This window comes from Labeo rohita, chromosome 19, assembly GCF_022985175.1.
Source record: "Labeo rohita strain BAU-BD-2019 chromosome 19, IGBB_LRoh.1.0, whole genome shotgun sequence".
Lineage (NCBI taxonomy): Eukaryota > Metazoa > Chordata > Actinopteri > Cypriniformes > Cyprinidae > Labeo > Labeo rohita.
The window spans coordinates 7,836,891-7,858,584 of record NC_066887.1 but is presented as its reverse complement, the minus strand read 5'-3'; the positions used below and the strand labels follow the sequence as shown (position 1 = coordinate 7,858,584).

At 36.7% G+C, this 21,694-nt stretch overlaps 2 protein-coding genes across 4 annotated transcripts; one reads left to right on the top strand and one right to left on the bottom strand.

The window, feature by feature from the left end:
• The first annotated feature begins 488 nt into the window (after window positions 1-488).
• LOC127181874 (sialidase-1-like) lies at window positions 489-10,393 on the top strand. 3 transcript variants are annotated; one of them, XM_051136864.1, is made up of 6 exons: window positions 489-598; window positions 2,008-2,197; window positions 2,273-2,535; window positions 6,422-6,604; window positions 6,730-6,949; window positions 7,425-10,393. In XM_051136864.1, the coding sequence occupies exons 1-6, from the start codon at window positions 563-565 to the stop codon at window positions 7,643-7,645; spliced, it is 1,113 nt and encodes a 370-aa protein (XP_050992821.1). In that variant the 5' UTR covers window positions 489-562; the 3' UTR covers window positions 7,646-10,393. The 3 variants fall into 3 exon arrangements, with proteins under 3 accessions (XP_050992821.1, XP_050992820.1, XP_050992822.1); XM_051136863.1 differs by lacking the exon at window positions 489-598 and adding an exon at window positions 1,086-1,299 and having other exon boundaries at window positions 7,425-10,390; XM_051136865.1 differs by lacking the exon at window positions 489-598 and adding an exon at window positions 1,541-1,617.
• Window positions 10,394-11,381: 988 nt separating this feature from the next.
• Window positions 11,382-21,395, bottom strand: LOC127182101 (interferon-induced very large GTPase 1-like). The gene is made up of 4 exons (XM_051137213.1): window positions 21,315-21,395; window positions 20,565-21,208; window positions 14,667-16,187; window positions 11,382-14,591 (listed from the first exon to the last, which is right to left on the bottom strand). Exons 1-4 carry the CDS (start codon window positions 21,316-21,318, stop codon window positions 11,382-11,384), a joined length of 5,379 nt encoding a protein of 1,792 aa, XP_050993170.1. The 5' UTR covers window positions 21,319-21,395.
• Window positions 21,396-21,694: the final 299 nt, after the last annotated feature.

The following is a 21,694-nucleotide window of genomic DNA, read 5'->3' as shown; positions in this document are numbered from 1 at the left end:
TGTGTTTTAGCATGTCTAATTATTTAAATGCATAAAAACAACTTAATTTATTCTTAAATTTTTCTTAGTGTATTTAAATTTTTCTGGTTATCAAAAAAAAATATTAATTTAACTCATCTTTCAATTATTGAAAATTAAACAAACTTTATTTTTTGGCAAACAAAGAGGATTTACTATTAAAATTAAAACATGGAAGAAATGTTTTGTGATTATTACTTAAAAAATAAAGTTTGTTTCTTTTCAGTAGTAGTAGTCATAGTAGTAGTATTTATTTGATTAATGCAGTAAAACTGTAATATTGTGAAATGTTATTAAAATGTAAGATAACTGTTTTCTTTTTCAATATGATTTAAATTTTAATTTATTCCTGTGATGCTAAAGCTGAATTTTCAGTTTCATTACTTCAGTCTTCAGTGTCACATGATCCTAAAGAAACCATTCTAATATGTTGATTTGCTGCTTAAGAAACATTTATTATTATAAATGTTGAAACCTGTTTGTGGAAACCAAGATACATTTTTTCTGCACAGGAGCAATCTAAGTCTTCGCTGGTCCTTCACTGATGGGAAGTCAGAAACGTGTAAAGAACAACATTTTTGTAAGTACTATTACAAAACTTTTGTCTTTACTGGCACTTTTAGTCAATTTAATGCATCCTTGCATCCACGTTATTTAAGAAAGTAACTTTATAGCACTGTCAAATATTTATGAAAACATTTATAAAACTATGTAATGTCAATTCAGCCTTAATCCTGAAGAACCAGATTTGTTTGTTTTGTAATTTTCATATTTTCTATCACAGCCATGATATATCAACTGTCACACATATAGGCTACTATACACAGAACACATTTTACGCAATTCTACTCATTTAAACAGGTCCTTTTATCTACAGTTATAAGTTCCGTGGATGAAGCTGAAATTCATTCTGAATTCATTTATTTATTCATTCAACGAAGTGCATGCTTCATTTGTCAATATTTACCATATTTGACTTTGTTTTATCTGATGGCGTAAAAGAAAGTCAAGTCAAGTTAAGTCTAAAGGTGCAGCTGATTGATTTGCATGTCAGTGAAGTGCTTTGCGCTTATCTCAGTACTGTCAACTAAACCGGTCTGTTAAACCAGTTCTTTTGTCATTCATCGGCGGACTCCGTTGAGGGCTTGTGTGGACTTTAAATAGCCTTCAGTAAAAATCACGGTAGTTTGCACATGACTTGACAAAACTGCCGTCATGAATCGGACGCTTCTGCGGATTTTGCTTCTCACAGTGCTGTGTTCGTTTGCGCGAAATGAAACGGTAGGCTAATACGATTTTGTATGACGATTATAAATATCACATTACGAAGAAATATTTTAAGTATGAAGCAATACAACAACAACAGTAAGTTAGCAAGGTGTCTGTACTTCATTTGGCAAGGTGCGGTGGCTGGATGTCACAAGACATGAGGAAGTTTATGGGCTTTTTATAACCATATAAAAAGCCCATGTGTTAAAAGTCTGCTTACACGAGTGTTTTCTCTAGCAGTGTTTTTGTCTAGCTATTGTGTGTTGTATTGTGTATAACACTGCTCAAAACTGTCTTAAATGAAGATGATGTGAATTCTGATGTTTAATGGTATGATTTTTCCTGAGTATAAATGGAGGATGTGGTCTACCATGTGCCTTTCAATAGTCAACACAACTACGCTGTGAAAAATAAAAAACACAATTTGTTGAGTCAGCTTAAAATAATTTGTTACCCTGCTGCCTTAAAATTTTAAGTTCAGTCAACTAAAATAAGTTTATTCAACTTGTCTAAGTTGTCATTTAGTATAATTTAACATTTCAAGTTGAATAAACTTTTTTTGAGTTTAAGGCAGCCAGGTTACAAATTATTTTAAGTTGACTCAACAAATTGTTTTTTACAGTGTAGCCTAATCTCAGCTTGTTGTTTTCTTATGTATTTATTCATTTTACATAATTTTTATCTGTATCATTTTACACCTTTACTTTTTGACATGTTCAGATCAATCCAGCTATCGCTGATGAGCAGCTGCTCTGGGTCGGTGGTCAAACTGGAGAAGTTCACACCTACAGAATTCCCCTGCTCACCTTCACAACTAAAGGAAGTCTCCTGGCTTTCGCAGAGGCCCGGAAGCTGTCCTTCAAAGACATCGGAGCCAAGTTCATAGCTTTACGACGCTCAGCAGACAGAGGTGTGTCAGATTGAGTTGTCCTGTTTCATTCCTATTTTCTTCTATAACCATTTCTTTCTTCTGACTCGTTCTCAGGAGCCACCTGGTCTCCCACCTCATTCATAGTGGATGATGGTGCTCTAGCAGATGGGTTGAATTTAGGTTCGGTTGTTGTGGATGAAGAGACTGGTGCTGTGATACTCATCTACTCATTGTGTTTCCACCGTTATCACTGCAAGCCCTCCAGGACCATGATGGTGCAGAGCTTAGATGACGGGTTGACCTGGAGCGCCCCACGAAACCTTGACCATCAACTGGGGGTCATGAGTTTTGCTCCGGGACCAGGCTTCGGTATACAGGTATTCCACTAGATGCCTAATTTCATGCCTGAATGCTTCGCTTAGACCTCACTTACAACTTCCATAGACTCCCATAGCGGTTTAAGTGGCTACAGTAAGTGGCCAGTTGTCAGGTAGAATATGATTATGAAAATTATTTAAGTTATCACTGTCCTGAGACATTTTATGGGTGAAATCCAGTCATTTTAATAGGAAATTGCACGCTGTGGAATTTAATGTGAGTGCAAAACATTTCTCTATGCAAATTTCGCATCAGGTTCTAAGATGGTCATTGAAATTCACCACGATGACCAACAGAAAGCTTCTTGGTATGAAGTGTGAGCTGTGTTTTGTGCACCTTTACACTATTGACAGTGGACATTGGACCTTTTTTGTCTATACCATTGCACCAAAACTTTACTAATGTGATTTTTGTGCCTTTCAACACATGCTCCTTCTGAGCTTGGGTTGTTATGTATTGCATAATGGTACCAAAAATGACCACAGTACCAGAACTTTTAAGACCATATGAGATATATATATGTATAGATATAGATATGTGCTTGCTAAGTATAAAATTAGTTCTGTTAATTCAAGTGTGCCCAAACTCGGTCAAGCTCTTACTAGGCATACTAGAATCTTCCTGGCAGGTGTGTTGAGGCAAGTTGGAGCTAAACTTAGATCAGGAATGAGTTTGGGCACCCCTGTGTTAATACCAGCAAATGTGGCTGGTAAGCTGGAGGGTTTACAACTTATGAATTTTGTTTTGTATGTATGATTTGAGCATTTCATCACAGAATTTAATAGTTGTGTTACAGGCTGTTTGCAGTCATGGAGAGAGTTGAGGCGAGGATCTGTTAGCACACAGTGTATTTAATGAAACAAGTGAAACAAACAACTTGCGAGCGCAAGGGAACTGAGAATAGCAAACCAACACTTTATGTTGACAATAAAAATACTGAACTGAAACAGGTGGCTAAATATGCACAGAGCATACAAAAACTAAAGTAGAAACAAAAGGAGAACAAAGGAAACAAATAAGCACATACTTTGAAAACTAGGAAACAAAGCAAACAGAAAAAGAACACGGATATCGCAAAATAAAATTATTATCAAAATAAGAGTCCTTGAACACAGAAACCCAGACAGAACAAGTTGATTATCAACAGAGGCTGTCTTAGATAACATGTGAATTCCCCTAAGAGATGCTCAGCTGAAATAATTATGTTTATGTTCTGGAATATTCATATGGAAACAGCTGTTGTGCTGAGACTCACACTTTGTGATGATCTATTTGTTTATTAATACGTGATTATTAGTTTTATATGCCATTAATTGTAGTGATTGTAGTCTACCTACCGTGTAATATTTTAGTGTCAGTATCTACCAAACCTAGTCTGAGTGACACAAAAAGCATCATATTATTAGGGGTTCAAGCATGTAGTGCTGAAACCCTGTTGTAATTGGTAGAGTGGCCAACAATTAGCATTCTCTAAATAAAACTGATCGGGCAAACCGAACCGTAAGTCGTAGAGACTTGAAACTTGGAGGGATGGTAGTACTCACAACCTCTAAAATGTCACCAAGGCTTGCCCTAATCGGCCTGACGGTGGAGCTACAGCGATCAAAAGTACAATATCGCCCATAAACCGTTAGTCGCAGGCTCAAGTGTCTTATATTAAAATCTTTGTGTATTTTGTTTGAAAAACATACTTTTGCAAACTACTCCTAGGGTTTTCACCTGATCGGAACCAAACCAGTGCAGAAAGACTCTTTGGAGAGTGATTGTCAATAATCATCAAAAGAAAGTTTAACTTTCGACTTAGTATCACAACGACATGTCAAAACAATAGTAAGGGGCAGAGCCTCTTTTACTGAAATGCCTGTAACTCTTGAATGGAAAGAGATAATTTTGCCACACTCAGAACATGTATCTAAGTGCTCAATCTCAGTAATAAAAGGTCAAAGTAAAAAATGTGGAGTTCAGCCACTTTGGTGGTGCTATAATAGGGAAAAAACATTAAAACGGCTATAACTACGCACCCGTTAGTCTGACTGACTTGAAAGTTGGTAGGCCATGTCTTTGTCCAAGGTACAAAAAGTGTCTATGAGGACATTTGCGTATCTCAAAAAACATGGCCGCCATCAGCCAATTTTGAGCACCTATTAGACAAGATTGATGGAGGCCAATCGGAACGAAATTCAATGGAGATGTTCGACTCATGGCCCTAGAGGTCTGTAAGAATTTTGATTTTTTTTTTTTAACAAGTTTTATACCTCCATAATCACATGGTGTTTCACACATCCACACAATATTCATATCATTTGATATATCTTCTCATACTGAGCTACTTTGCCTCAAAAACCACTCCTGTAAATCAAATTGTTTATTAAATATTCTTGATTATGTAAAAAACCTACTTTCGCGAACTAGTCCTAGGTTTTTCGCTCAACCTCAGTAAAACCCCTGCTGTATAATTCCCTGGACTCTCTAGATCGTGGTCAAGTGCATGCAAAAGCCTATATCTCCAAAATGAAAACTCAGAACTTCACAAAACTAGGTGAACACATGTGATCGGGCAGACCAAACTGGCACTACAGTGATCAAACGTACGAAATCACTCATTACTCCTAAACCATTAGTCGCAGATTCAAATGTCTTATATTTAAATTTTCATTTATTTTGGATTTTTTGAAAAACCTACTTTTGCAAACTAGTCCTAGGTTTTTTGCCTAATCTGAACAAAAGCAGTGCAGAAAGATTCTCTGGATAGTGAATATCAATAATTATCAAAAAAAGGTTCAACTTTCGACTCACCGTTGCAACATACACAAAAACATTAGTGAGGGGTGGAGCCTTCTTTTTTTTTTTTACTAAAACACCTATAACTCTTGAACAGAAAGAGATAATTTCACCAAAATTGGAACAGGTATATAAGAGCTCAATCTGAGGTCAGAGTAAAAAAAAAACATGTAGTTTGGCCACTTGGTGCCACCATAACAGGGAAAAAACTTAAAAACAACTATAACTATGCACCTGTTAATCCGGTTGACTTGAAAATTGGTATACCGTGTCTTTGTCCAAAGTGCCAAAAGTCTCTATGAGGACGTTAGCGTATCTTAAAACAAGTCTGCCATCAGCCAATGAATTTTGAGCACCTATTAGACAAGGTTAACGGAGGTCGATCGGAACGAAACTCGGTGGGGATGTTCAACCCATGGCCCTAGAGATCTGTAAGAATTCTGAATGAAATCAGCCACTAGGTGTCTCTGTAGTCATGTGGCGTTTCACACATCCACACAATATTCATATCATTTGATAAAATGGCATGAACTCCTCATACTGAGCAACTTTGCCTGTCAAATCAAATCGTTCATGAAATATTTTCGATTGTATAAAGAACTTACTTTGGTGAACTAGTCCTAGGTTTTTTGCTCAGCTTCAATTAAACCCCTGCAGTACAGTTTTCTGGACTCTCTAGATCGTAGTCAAGTGCATGCAAAAGCCTATATCTTCAAAACAAAAGCTCAGTGAGTACATTTGACAGATGATTCTAAACAACAATGCAAAATGGTTTGTAAATCTGACCATAGGTGGTGCCATAATAGTCATAAATGTTAAGAATCATCACATTTCATGGTTAATTACCTGGATATGCCAAAAAGGCTTTTAAATGACTGATTTAGGTGGTTACAGATTTGGTAATAATAATATGTAATGTCTTTTTTCATATGTGCTTAAAGGCCTTAAAGCGCCTGGACCCTGATAATTGCTGCTTGCACCTATATTTGTTTATATTGTTTTATCTGAAATAACTAATAACATAAGTAGACTATGCAAAATACTCATTTCATTAAACGATTCTTCATGATCTCAGACAATGCGTTCATCTAATGGTGCTTACAGAAACGTCATCCACCTGCAGTTGGGCGTCTGGTGGTGTGTGGCCACGGCAGCATCGCTGGAGACGGAGTGTTTTGCATCCTGAGTGACGATCATGGAAACACATGGAGATACGGAGCTGAACTGAAGAGCATCCCCTACAACCAGCGCAAAAACAACCTTGACTTTGAACCAGATGAGTGTCAGGTAGGAAGATCATGAACTTTTCACTATTATGTTTTAGCAATGATTGTATTGGTGGTTGTGTGACAGAAATATTGATCGGAAGAGTTTGTAAAATCGTCAGACTTCTGTCTTATGTTTTCTCAAAGCCAGTGGAGCTGGATGACGGCAGCATCATGATTAATGTGCGCAACAATAAAAACTATCACTGCCACTGTCGTATGGTTGTACGCAGTCTGGATGGAGGAGAGTCTCTGCCGGTGGAGCACCTGGTGTTTGATCACACGCTGGAGGATCCTTCGGTTGCAGCTGGAGCTTTAGTGAAGGAAGGAGTGCTTTACTTCACCAACCCAGCCAACACTAACAGCAGTAAGCATGATGATATGAGAAATCAGTGTTTCTCAGTCCTGGTCTTGGAGTACAACAGATCTGGCTTATTTAACACACCTTATTAATATCATAAGCTCTAGTAACTGAACTAGGAGTGTCAGATAAGGGAAACCTTCAATATGTGTGGTGCTGCAGTTTTTCAAGGAAAGGATTAAGTATTAAGTATTTTTAAAGAGTGTCAGTGTAAGTATTTTAAAGAGTGTAATTATTTTTAAAGAGTAATTATATTTCAAATGCCAAATATCAGCTTGCTCAGTTGCTACTTTTTATTGTACATTTTTCACTTTACATAGTCTACAGTCACTTTAATGCATATTTGCACATATCTTGATTCTATATTATGCTATTTTTTTTACTCTGTACTGGTCTGTGTTTTGAGAGAGCAGCATGTACAATAGTTAATTCATGCTTAAACATAATGTAAGTTACTTTTTTTTATTGTTGTTTTCCTTAGGAGTGAACCTCACTCTTCGCTGGTCTCTGAATCACGGGAAATCATGGGTGAAAGATACTCTGAAGATCTGGGCCGGGCCAAGTGGATACTCTTGTATGACGTCACTTAAAGGCAATGAAACTGCGGATCATAAATACATCTATGTCATCTTTGAGAAAGGCCAAAAAGACTATTATGAGTCCATCTCCTTTGTAAAAATTGACCTGTACAGCAACCAATGAAGAAAGTCACTGACGAGCTGTTTTATTTTAGAAAAAGAAGAAGCTTGATCAAGTTGCTCAATTTTGAAAATGAATATATAGCTTTCATTAGCTGGTGAAATTAATTGTCAGTCTTGGCTTCTTGATTTTTTAAAATATTGTTTTAATTTGTCTTACCACATTTTCTTTAATAATAAAAAAATAAAATAATTAAATAAAAAAAACATGATATATATTCATTGTTTTTATTTTTTAACCTCAAAGCAACTAATTAAATTTTTACATAAATAAGTGTTATTCTTTTTAATCAAACTAATAAATAAATAAATGAAAAGACTTGTCCAAACCAATCTAAATAGTGAACTCTGCTAGGAAAAAAAAGACATGAAAATTGCAAGATGAAAATGCATTTTGTGACTATGGCCAGAGTCCATAGACAGATCTCCTATTTCAAAACAAATTACTAAAACAATTATAAATTATACATTCACAATGTCTAAAGTTATTTTAAAAATTGTTAGAATTTATGTTGATTTTGAAATAATTATTAAGGTAGAATTGTGTGTGTGTGTGTGTGTAAGTATGTGAGCGTGTTCTGCATTTTAAAATAAATAAAGTTTTGATCTGACCAAAGAATTAGGTTAATGTGAACCAAGCAATGTCACTCTTCCATCTTTTATATTGACCATAGTAAATGAGGTCACTAGCTACAGAAGTCCAGCAGATTGGTGGCCGATTGGATATAGAGAAAACAAAGCACTACTCCTTAAAGCTGCATTGCTGATTTTATTAAATGCAGAAAACAAGACACAGCTAATTTAAAAACAAAAATATTAGAAAAAAACAACCAACACAATAACCGTTTATTTACTGAGAATCTTCTGACATCTCAGTTTTCAATTAAGAACCAAATTTACAAATTACCACTACTAGTAATAGCAAAAATTACTGAATTACAGCTAAACAATAGCCCAAAAACATACTGGACACTTAAGCCACAATTGAAAATGTACAAATGTAGGCTATGTAGATTCTAAAGCAAAATATCAAAGCAAATGCAATTTTGTTGAAAGAAACAAAGCCCAGGCACACTTCCACAAAAACATTTTTTTTTTTAAATTTCAAAATATGAAGCTATACACAAATTACAGACCCATTTCTAATATTCCGTTTATGTCTAAAATTTTAAAGTTGTATCTGCTCAACTGTGTTTTCAGTCAGGTTTCAGGCCCTATCATAGCACAGAAACTGCACTTGTTAAAATCACTAATGACTTCTTGCATCAGACCAAGGCTGCATCTCGTTGCTAGATTTACTTGATCTTAGTGCTGCATTCAACACTACAGATCATGACATACTAATAGATCGACTACAAAACTATGCGGGTATCCAAGGGCAGGCTTTAAGATGGTTTAGATCCTACCTGTCCGATCGCTACCACTTTGTTTTCTAAACGGAGAGTCATCTCAATTATCACCAGTAAAGTATGGAGTGCCACAAGGATCTGTCCTAGGTCCTCTGCTATTTTCAATATACATGCTGCCCCTTGGTAATATTATTAGAAAATACAGGATTAGTTTCCATTGTTATGCTGATGATACTGAACTACATATCTTAACATGACCAGATGAAACTTCTAAATTATCGAAGTTAACAGAGTGTGTTAAAAATGTAAAAGATTGGATGACCAATAATTTTCTCTTAAGACAGAGATATTACTTATTGGACCAAAAAACAGAATCACAGAATCTCTTGGCTTACAATTTACAACTAGACAGATGAACTGTTACTTCCACTACAGTCAAAAGTCTGGGTGTTATATTAGACAGCAACTTGCCTTTTGAAAATCACATTTCTCATGTTACAAAAACAGCATTCTTCCATCTTAGAAACATTGCCAAGCTACGAAACGTTACCTGTTTCTGACGCAGAAAAGCTAGTTCATGCATTCATGACCTCTACACTGGACTATTGTAACGCACTACTAGGTGGTTGTCCTGCATCTTCTATAAACAAGCTACAGGTAGTCCAAAATGCAGCTGCTAGAGTCCTTACCAGGTCAAGAAAATATGATCATGTTACCCCAATTTTAAAGTCTCTGCACTGGCTACCTACTGTATTAGGTTCCGCATCAGCTACAAAATATTACTTCTTACCTATAAGGCCCTTAATGGTTTAGCTCCTGCGTACCTAACTAGTCTTCTACCACGCTACAATCCATCACGCTCCCTAGGTCGCAAAACTCTGGACTTTTGGTAGTTCCTAGGATAGCAAAGTCCACTACAGGAGGTAGAGCTTTTTCACATTTGGCTCCCAAACTCTGGAACAGCCTTCCTGATAACGTTCAGAAATCAGACACACTCTCTCTGTTTAAATCTAGATTAAAGACTCATCTTTTTAGCCAAGCATTCGAATAATGCATCTCATAAACTTTTACTGCAGTTATATCTGATCAAATGCACATTATTAATCTTTTAGGTCTGGTTGAACAAATCTTTCTTTGCTTGGTTTGAACAGCAGCTACGCTAATTATGTTCCTATTTGTTCTCTGTTTTTGCCATGGGATTGACATCCCGTGGTAACTAGGAATTCACAAGCTTCTGGATCCAGAACACTTAAGAAGAGATGATGCCAACCCCACAGAGGACTTAAGATGATGCCAACCCTGAAACAACATACAGCACTACAGAATTCTGCTACTAATTTATAGTGTTCTTTGTCTGTTTGATTACAACATTAATTGATCTTTATCACACATCTCTGCCATATGTACATCAACTTGACACAGTCACCACTAGTAAGCTACTACTAAATATATTGTAATAACTTTAATTTGCTGTAAAGTTGCTTTGCAATGATATGTATCGTGAAAGGCGCTATACAAATAAATTTGAATTGAATTGAAATATACATATACTTAAAAATCACTTCATTAATAAGTTAAGGCAAGACTTTATTTTTTATGGTCACTTAACTAGTTGCTTATTAGCATGCTTATTAGAATATTAGCCATTTATTAGTACTAACTGAGCACATATTAATGCCTTATTCTACATGACCTTATTCTACATCCCTAATCCTACCCAATACCTAAACTTAACAACTACCTTACTAACTATTAATAAGCAGCAAATTAGGAATTTACTGAGGGAAAAGTCATAGTTAATAGTGAATAAGTGCTCCCTATTCTAAAGTTTTACTGTTGTTAATGTTTTAAATCTGTTCTTAAAGTGTAGGGGAAAAAGAAAATCAGTGTTTGCAAGTCTAAACAGAGAGAATAACCCCAAAGCACTCAAGACATTAGACTGTCTCAAGTATGATATATTGCTGCATTACAATCCTGTACTTCAGATACATAACACCATTTCCATTTTTTACACTTTCTGGAGTTCTTAGCTTTTTCAAAAAGAGTGTTTTCATGATGTTTCTTCTAAGGATCAGTCTTTTTCTTCAGGTCTCACTGCTGAAGAATTGCTCTTTTTTTGTTTCTGTCATAATAGTTTGTTCATTTTCAAGCTTTTTTTTTAGCCTGTCCTAAAATGCTAATTCCAATCACTCAACCAGATTTGTTTAGAGTAACTGTATTTCCTCAAAGGACTTAATTATCATAGAGGTGGACAACTATTAAGTTTTCATTGCCACACCACAATTTTGATGAGCAACATTATTAATAGTGTGAGAAGAGAACATAAAAAATCTGTATGAGTGGGACAATTCTTTACCTTGCTATTACTAAAATGTTTTCCAAACAATGTTTCTAATGAATGTATCCAAAAGGAAAGTGTAAGCGTAAACTATGAATTGCCATGTTTTTTGTGTGGAATTTCCAAATTAATGGGAGCCAAGCCTCCCTTTCAAAGGATTTCTCGTAATACTCTTCCAGATCTTTTTGGAATCTGTGCACAAACCACTTCCAGTATTTCCAGATAGGACAAGGTGCTAAGAATACTGAGCGCCAAAGCCAGTCATCATGAATTTCTTTTGCTATTTTGTATTCTTTATATGGTATCCACTTATCTGATGATTTAAAACATTTTTTACTTGCCACTGCAGCCTTGCAAAATTCTGTACAAAGATGATTTGTTTCAACATTGTAGTGCCCATTGATTCCAGTTATTCTGTGTGAAAGAACACAGTGATCTCCATCATGGTTTTCAGTTTGGGTGCAGGGGGCTTTACAGAACGGACACTGAACCCAACAGCACTGACAGAACTGATCAATCAGAATCTCATCTGGTCTGTCCTTGAGATCCAGTTTTTCATAAAATGTGTCTGTGTTGAACTCATTGCTTGTGTCAGGCATTATAGCAGGACTTTTTGTTGTTATGACTTCTTTGAGGAGGTTGAAATCATCAACATCATCATGTCTGACTCCACTGAGATCTTTTTCAGAGAATATCAGCACATCTGAAAGCTGATGTGTGAAAGTCTTCAACCACAAATCAACATTTCCACTGTTTGCTTGAACATGTACAGTAGATTCATGTGCAGCTTCCATGATCTTCTTCTGCAGGAGTTCAATGTTTTCCTTTATCTTGGTCAAAACACGGTCACTGACGTTGCGAGTCGTGTACTGACTGACTTCATCTCTGATAAAATTCTCAAAGTGCTCTCTGGGATAATTAAAGTAGTCCAGGTACGCAGAAAAATTCTCTTTTTCTGCCAGAAACTTCAGAATGTGTTTCTCGAGATTTATTCTGCTTCCATTTAGTGATTTACAGTTTTGTCTAATTTCATCTATCAAATCTCTTGCAGACTTCCTGTAGACACTCTGCTCAATGCGCTCTTTAAGTTTCTGACATAAGATCTCACCAAAAATGACAGATGATGCAGCTCCTTGGAGATGTTTCTGGAAAATACTGTAATACTCTTCTTTCTTCTTCTCCAAATAGAGAACGGGATCATTGGCTTCTCTGAACAGTCTGTGCTGCTGAGTAAATGTCTTATTTGCTCTCCTAAAGATGGAATAAATCAAGTCAATGGAGAATTCATTCTTGAACACATAGCTCACAGATCCTTCTTGATGTTGTCTTATTCTTGTCTTGATGTAATCTACAAGTTGTTGAATGCAGCTGACATTGAAGCCCATTTTTGCAATGTTAAAAGACAAGATTTTTCTTTCTATCTGCTGGGCAACATCTGTGACAAAGATTGTTATTTGGATTTCATCTTCTTTAGAAAGAGCCCGACCAATCTTCTCTTTCGCTGCTTTGTATGCATTTTTAATATGACCTGTAAATCCACTGGATTTCTTTAATTGTACATAATCAGAATAACTTTGCACAGAAAAAACATCCCTACATTCACTGCTCTCCGTCCAGGAGTCTACAGGAGCACTTTTATAGATGTCACTGAGGAGTAGTTTCACCTCTTTCAGTATGTCAATGTCTTTGATTGGAGAATCTGTGATGATCTTCTTCACACACTCTTTCCAAAACAAATCAAACTCATTCTTCAGTGTTTCTTCATCTTTTGCTTGGTCTTTGAGTTTTAAGGCAAGTTCTTTGCTCTTTTCAAAGAGAGCGTTTTCATGATGTGTTCTCTGAGAGTCAATCTTTTTCCTCAAGTCTCGCTGCTGAAGCATCCCATTTAATTTCCTATTTGTTTCTCTTACAATGGTTTCTTGAAGCTCTTGGATTTTTATCTCAAAATTATTTTTCCACTGAATCAGTATTCCTGCATCTGTGTCTTTCTCAAAGAATTCTGACATTGAGCTTTTCACGTTTTCACTTTTCTCTTTTAGTTCTCCTTTAAGATCACTTTCATTAACCTCATTAACATCTTCATTTTCTATTTTGTTTTGTAGTTTGTACTCAATTTCCAGCATGGCACTTCGAAGTGTCCAGGACCATTGGTTGTATTCTGTCTCCAGTTTCCTGTATGCTGTAATCTCCAGAGAATTTTGAAAGCTGAACACAAATCGTTCATTCAGCAAAGCTTCCCAGAGATCTTTAATTCGATCTTTCAAGTCTATCAGTTTCATATTGTCTGATTTAGAGGCATGAGACATAATAGTTTCCTTCAGTTCTTGAATATTCTCACAGTAGTTTGGGTTTGTTGGTGCCATGGGTGGGTTGCCCTCCCAGAGCTGAGCAAAGTACTTCACATCATTTCTTATGTCAAATTCAATGACATCATTGAAACATTCTGCGTCATAGACTTCCTCTTTAGCAGCAAGTTTTGTCATCTCATCCAGTGTCTCCTGCAGTCGTCTCCTTCCCTCCATGTTTTTCTCAACAGCTGTGACGTCTGAAACGTTCTGATGCACAAAAACACAGCTGGGATTCAGACTGACCTTCTTCATCCTCAGGAAGGCCTGAACAACTATCTGAAGAATGTCCTGCATCTCAGATAGGTTTTCCCCAAAAATGTTGATCAGTGTCAAATTTGCGAGACCAACAACAAATGTGGCCATTTCATTGTCATGATGTCTAGTTGATCTTCCAGCCAGTTCAGAACTACAAAGACCTTCAGTATCAACAACCAGAATATAGTCCAAGTTTAGCTGTGCTTTCTTCTCGTCTGACACACTGACCAGCTGCATGAAAGCTCCTCTGGTGCATTTGCCAGCACTGACAGCAAACTGGAGTCCAAACATGGCGTTCAGCATTGTGGATTTACCAGAGCTCTGAATCCCTAAAACTGACAGCACAAAGACTCTCTTGTCTCCCAGTTTCTGGATGAGTTCATCTAGAACGGCAGTGATCCACATCACAGGAACATGAGCAGCATCTCCATCCATCAGCTCCAGCGGGAATCCAGAGATCATCATCTCTGCTGCAAGACTTGGCAAAGAAGAGATCTCAAACTGCAAGCCTGTCTTGGTCTTCTCCACAGATGAACATGATTCATAGATCTGACCAACCTCCCTCATGATGTGCTCCAAGCCAAAGGCTGCAGCTTGAAGTTCCTTAGATATTCTCTCAAGTTTCGATTGTTCATCCTTGAGTTGTTCAGATTTATCAATGTTCTCTTTCCATTTTAAAACTGTTGACCACTGTTCATCATACTTGTAATGAAGAGCAGAAAGGTCAGCTGAGATATTTTCATCCAGGAGGATTCCAAGCCATTTTAGGAAAAACATTTTCTCTGCAGCACCTGAGTTCATTTCTTTAATAAAGAGCGTCATAAACTCACTGATGTCATACTCATGCTGCTGTTCACGGATTTTCATCAAATCTGTGTTTTTTTTAGTCCACTCTGCGTCTAATTCATTAGCTTGAGGTCGATGTAGTTCTTTGTTTTTCTGACACCACTGATGCCACAGTTTCCCCTGATAGGGCAGAACCGATTCTTTGATTTCAGTCAGTTTTTTATTCTCCAGCAAACTCATCATCTGCTGTGCTGCTTCTTTTCCATTCCTGCAGTCATCATCATTTTTCTCGTCCACTATGATGTCTGAGTGTTTGGACACATCTTCAAGACTGAAAGCGGAAGATGTCAATGAAAAAGCATCATTTATAGCTCTTCTGAGTTCCTCAGATATATCTGACTGACTTCTGTTTTTCAAACCAATTTTATATTTTCCTTGCCGTGTCTCAGTGAGAGCTGTATCCCTCTCAGCAAAAAGACAAATTAGTGGTTTTGAGTCCTTATAGAGTTTTTCAACTTGTATCATGCCTTCGTCATTTCTCTTAAGTTGTGGAAGAAGAACAACATTGACTGAGGCCATTTCAGTGAGAACCTGCAGCTGTTTCTCATTGTCTTCTGCATCACCATGGAGGTTACAGAATGCAATACAGTCATTAAATTTATCCGTGTTTTTCCCAGAGGGGCAGAACCAGGCGATCTCCACCACTCCATCCATCAGGACTCTGGTTTTGCTGCTGCCTGGGCAGTTCCTGTGGAAAAACGTGTTGTGTTTCTCATTGATCAGACTGTTCATCAGCTGAGACTTGGATGAGGATACAGAGCCAAATCTGAAGAAAGACACCATTGGAGTTTGTGCCTTGTAGACCGGCTGATTTTGACTGATGATCTCACTGTCAGTATTTTTTGTTTTCCAGCTCTTGTTGATTTGTCTAAATGTCCAGAGAGGAAATACTATCTGTTTTGTGAATGGATCAGGAACAAGCAGAGGCAGAGCGTACTGACACTGAGACAGTTTAGTTACCATCAGCTGCTTCAGGAAACCATCAGCACAATGAAACGCAGCCATCTGAACATCCATTGGATGAACAATGGATGAAGTTTTACTTGGTTTGTTGTCTGACGTTAATTCGGAACAGAAATCATCAAAATCATTTTCTTGTTCAAATAAATCATTGTTGAGTGTGTCTTGTTGAGTGTGACTTTCCTCATCAGTCTTAACAATAATATATCTTGCTTTATAGTCCATCATCAGCAGTTTGTAAATGAAAGTCTGAATCAGCTTCTCTTCAGCACAAGGCTCATTGGACTGTAATGAGTGTGCAGATAACTGAAGAACATCTGCAGCTCTCAGTTTATGGTGATGCTTGTCAAGGTGAAGTCTGTGAAAGAGTGTATTTGAAACGGTAAGCGTTTCCTTTTCTACATGCTCATTTGGTCCCTCACTTTCTGTTGTATGCTTTTCAGCAGTTTTCTGTGGAAAAAAAGTACACAATGTTATTTTATACGATGTATATGCAAGATATGATGCAGAGTATTTGTTGAAATTACACTACTATGTCACAAGCTGTACATTTATATACTCTAGAAAATATTCTAATTCACAGCTAGAATTCACAGCTTTTTTGTTATGTTTCATTTCTTATTATTCCTTCTGAAAACTAACCTGGAAATTAAAAATAAATAAATAAATAACATTTTAAAAATATTTATGTCAATATTTACATCATTAACTCAAGCAAGACCAGGAAAAATGGCTCCTCCAAGCTTTAATGACAGTGGGCAGGTGTTTCTCATCAGTCCAAAACAAGTCCAATAAAAGTGCACCCATCCATAATAAAAAAGTGCCTCACATGGCTCCAGGCTGTGAATAAAAGCCTCCTGTAGCAAATCGATACATTTTTGTTAGAAAAATATCTGTATCTAAAAACTTAATAAATGTCTTTAGCTTGCACCGACTGTTGTACACGGAAGCTGTTCGGGCGAAGTTTCCTTGCTTTAGCAAAGGAAAACCAGTCTCCTCTGACTTATATCGAAATCCTCTGACATTTTTCTTTACAAATCCTCGTTTTATACTTCTAATTCATGACCGTTGTTTTGTTCTCTTTACTGCAAGTCTGTGTTCATCATTTCTGAGCAGTGTATGCACTTGTGCATGAATCCTACGTCATTTGCCCGGAGCTGCTTCCATGTACAACTGTCAGCACAAGCTAGTGAAACGTGATTATTACAGTTTAACATATATTATATTTTTCGCACAACAATGCATTTATTCGCTACAGGAGGCACTTTTTATTATGGATACACTTTATTGGACTTGTTTTGGACTGTTGAAAATAAACACCTACCCATTGCCATTATAATGCTGCAAATAGAGGCAAAACAATTTTTTATATAACTCCAGTTGCATTCGTCTAAAAGAAGGAAGTCATATACACATAGGATGCCTTGAGGGTGTGTAAAAAATTAGATAATTTTAAATTTTTGGTGAACTAACATTTTAAATATAACTGCAAGCAGCAATTAGGGGCCAAGCACAACAGAGGCTTTTCATTTTGTTATCAAATCAATGTGGTGTGTTCTGTATGAGGTGACAATGGCACACACAAAGTTTGGTATCAATATGACAAAGCTTTGCAGAGATACAGCCTCAGATGTAGTTTGCCAACATGTCTCAAATTTGTTATGTTGCTATCCAAAACGGTTTTGTCTATCAACAAGAAATTCATAACTATTTGAAGATTATGTGTCTTGATTTTGTGAAAATCGGACCAACGGTCCATGAGGAGTTAGAAAAAATAGGTTTTCAACATAAATCAAAATGTCAGAAAGGAAGTTTGGCCGACTATGACATAATTGGTTATGTTCTCGTCAGATTACCAAATTACAAAATGTTAATGCAATCAAAAGTTATTAGCATTTTTTTTTAATTTCATTTTTAATGGTTAATGAATGGTTTATTAACCTTGACCAATAGATGGTGTAGGCAGTGTGAGGTGACAATGACACACACAAAGTTTGGTGTCAGTATGTCACAGCTTTGCAGAGATACAGCCTCAGATGCAGTTTGGCAATGAAAATCCATAATTTGTTGTCAGCATGGTCTAAAGATGATCTGAGCCAAATTTGCTGAAAATTGGACCAACGGTCTAGAAGGAGGTTTTCAACGTGAATCAAAATGGTGTACAGGAAATTCAACTGACTATGGCAAAATTTGTATCTATGTTCTTGGAATGACCCAAGGAATATATTAACATCACTTTCATTACAACAGGCCAATTTAAACAGAAGTTATTAGCATTTTTTTTTTTTATTTCTTTATAACTTTTGACCACAAGGCACCCTTGCAATTCTTTTAGAAAATGCAACCCTTCTCTCAGAAAATTGTTGCAATTGCAAATGTTTTGGTACTCACATGTTTATTTTTTTGTTTGCATTGGAACAACACAAAAAAACAGAAAAGAAAAGTCAAGTCTGATACAATTCCACATAGAACCCAAAAAAATGCACTGGACAAAAAAAGAGTTTCTTACACCTCTCTACTGGAATCTTGGACCACTCTTCTTTTGCAAACTGCTCCAGGTCATTCAGATTTGAAGGATGCCTTCTCCCAACTGCTGTTTTGAGATCTCTCCACAGGTGTTCTATGGGATTCAGATTTGGACTCATTGCTGGCAATTTCACAACTCTCCAGCGCTTTGTTTGTAACCATTTCTGAGTGCTTTTTGAAGTGTGTTTTGGGTCATTGTCCTGCTGGAAGACCCATGACCTCTTGTGGAGACACAGCTTTCTGACACTGGCCACTACGTTGCGCCCCAAAATTCTTTGGTAATCATCAGATTTCATGATACCGTTCACACTGTCAAGGCATCCAGTGCCAGAAGCAGTGAAGTAAACCCCAAAACATCTTCAATTCTCCACCATGTTTGACTGTAGGGACTGTGTTCTTTTCTTTGAAGGCCTCATTTCTTTTTCTGTAAACAGTGCCATGATGTCCTTTACCAAAAAGCTCTATTTTTGTCTCATCTGTTCACAGTACATTCTCCCAAAATTGTGGTTTTGTCACATAAGTTTTAGCAAACTCCAGTCTTGCTTTTTTATGCCTTTGTGTCAGCAGTGGTCTGCTACCATAGCGTCCCTTTTCATTCAGATGGCGACAGATAGTGCGAGCTAACACTGTTGTACCCTGTGTCTGCAGATCAGCTTGAATTTGTCTGCAAGTTAATCAGGGTTCTTTATCCACCATTCGAACAGTCCTTCGTTGTAACTTTTCATTAATTTTGCTCTTCTGTCCACGTCCAGGGAGGTTAGCTACAGTGCCATGGGCTGTAAACCCTTTTGATGATATTGCGCACAGTGGACACAAAAACATTAAGATCTCTGGAAATGGACTTGTAGCCTTGACATTGTCCATGTTTTTCCGATTTTTTTCTCTCAAATCCACAGACAACTCTTTACACTTATTTCTTTTCTCCATGCTCAGTGTAACACACAACACAAAGGCTGAGTCAACTTTTCTCCATTTTAATTTGTTGTGATTACTATATTGCCCACACCTGTTACTTGCCACAGGTGTGTCTAAATACAAGTTATAGGAGCATCACATGCTTGAAAAGCAATTATTTCTTACAATTTTGACAAGGTACCAATAATTATGTCCAGTCCATTTTTGAGTTCTGTGTGAAACTTTATCAAGTTTGACTTTTCTTCTCTGTTTTTTTTTTTTGTGTTGTTGTACAAAAATAAACACGTAAATACCAAACATTTGCAACTGGAACAATTTTCTGAGAGAAGTGTTGCATTTTCTGACAGAATTGCAAGGGTGCCAATATTTTTGGCCATGACTATATAACCTCACATTTTTGCATTTCTTTCGGCGAATTTTTTCGCATATCATTTGAGAACGGTTTGACTAGTCAACTTGAATTCCATAACTTTTTGCCAGCATGGTCTAAAGATGATCTGAGCCAATCAGAGCCACCTTTGGTGTCTGGCCCCTAATTATACAAAAACAAATAAATAAATAAATAAATAAATAAATAAATAAACAAAAAACAAGAATGGATGGTAAAGATTTTGACTTGATTACTTGTTCATTGAAATTATGTTCCACAGCAGACTGACACAGACAGACTGATTCACTCAGAAGCTAGTTTAAAGTTTTTGAAGCATGATTTGAGACTGAAATTAGGCTTGTGTCTCTCTGTATTTAGCATAATTTGTTCCAAATTGCATCTTAACTTTCCTTGTCATCAGGATAATATAATGTTCACATAATCCCATTAAAACCACTGGAGTGATTTGAGGATGTAACCATCAAGCAGATAATAATAATCAGTTAATATACTGTATGTGCTCACAAAACTTGGCACTTACTCTGTGTTCTTCTTCTGCTTCTGTTGTGGAGTGAAATATTATTTCCATATTGATTGTAGGTTCATCTTTTGAAACAAACAAACAAACAAAAACACAGACAGTTGACTTTCAAGAATGTTTCTACAGTTATTAGAATATTTTTCCTATACAGTAGCAGCCCTGTTGAAGAACAACAGCATATGCTGGTTAGGTATGTTTTGAAGCATGGCAGCTGGTTCGAGCTGGTTTAGGTTGGTCATGACGAATTAAAGACCATCTTAAACCAGCTGCCATGCTTCAAAACATACCTAACCAGCATATGCTGTTTTTTTCAACAGGGAGTATATTCATTTCATCAAGAAGCTTTAGCGTTTTTTCATTTTAACATTTAACATTTCTTGTACTGGTATATCATTAAGGGTAATCTCTTTAAACAAATATATCTATAATAACATATAAAGTGAATTCTAAATCAGAATGTTAGATTATAGTCTACAAATGTACTAATCTCACCACTTTCACAGTGACTCTTTTTCAGGTCTTCTCTCTCTCTTGCTGTGTTGTACATCTCTCCAGTGTAGTGCTGCTGTTTATTCTCAACAAACAGACGGTCAATCTTGTTCATCAGTTCTATCATCTCATATTGGTTGTTCATGATCTTGCTACTGGTGTGATATCCTCCTCCACATTTCTCCAGCAGTTGCTCCAGCACAAGGTTTTTCTTCAGATCATCTGTTATAGTGTCACACTCTTCTTCTGCTTCATAGGTGAAGAGAATCATCACAAACGGAAGAACTTCTTCACCAAATACTTGCTGAAGCCATTCAAGACCCATCTTATCAGCATCTGTTAACTGATCAAGTCGCACAACAAATATGAAGGCGTTGATTTTGTTTTCGTGCACAAGTTGACCGATGACATCATTAGCAGGGTCCAGGTTAAGTTCAGTCTCATGTAAGCCAGTTATGTTGATCACCGTGACGTGCCGTTCTGATATTTTCCTCTGTAAAGGAAGGATCCTGGATATTTCTACATTTTCAATATTTGGTTGTTCTTCTCCAAGCAGAATGTTGTCCTGTCCAAACTGGATTGCTGCAGAGTTTCCAGCTGACACAATGGTAAGATTGGGAAACGAGTGATCTAGAATAAACACAAAATAACTGTTTTTTAAAACATATCAATACACTGAAATATAAGAACAAATCTTACATTATTAGTAACATAAAAAATCAGACTTGTTTTTTACCCATACTGCTGAGAGACAGAGCAACAGAGTCAGTGATGAATCAGGTTCTTCACTCAGACTGCAGGCCCGTCGGGTTTGGAGTTGCTCCCAGACTCTTCATTATCATGAAATGATCAGAAACACAAGGGGAAATGACAGGCTGACGACACAGATAATGCTCATAGGTTTAAACAACCATGCTGTATTGTTCTCTTCAAAAATATTTTCCCAAATACCCTTACAGTTCAATGTGTGTATGGGATATGTGATTGCTGTCATATTTCTAAAAAAAAAAAAAAATCTGAAACACATATGCAAATAAAAACTTGATGACTAAATTTTCTAGGCATTTTTGATGCAATTTTGAAGCAATGACTGTTCAAGGGCCCCTTATATAGCAG

What these genes read in the sequence shown, in the direction of transcription:
- LOC127181874 (XM_051136863.1), top strand. Translation starts at nt 1,234, where the DNA reads ATGAATCGGACGCTTCTGCGGATTTTGCTTCTCACAGTGCTGTGTTCG. An exon ending in CGTTTGCGCGAAATGAAACG is followed by an intron (nt 1,300 to 2,007) that starts GTAGGCTAATAC and finishes TGACATGTTCAG; the next exon opens with ATCAATCCAGCTATCGCTGA. An exon ending in GACCAGGCTTCGGTATACAG is followed by an intron (nt 2,536 to 6,421) that starts GTATTCCACTAG and finishes TGGTGCTTACAG; the next exon opens with AAACGTCATCCACCTGCAGT.
- LOC127182101 (XM_051137213.1), bottom strand. An exon ending in GTGGTGAGATTAGTACATTT is followed by an intron (nt 16,188 to 20,564) that starts GTAGACTATAAT and finishes TTTTTTCCACAG; the next exon opens with AAAACTGCTGAAAAGCATAC. An exon ending in GAATCCTCCTGGATGAAAAT is followed by an intron (nt 14,592 to 14,666) that starts ATCTCAGCTGAC and finishes TGGAAAGAGAAC; the next exon opens with ATTGATAAATCTGAACAACT.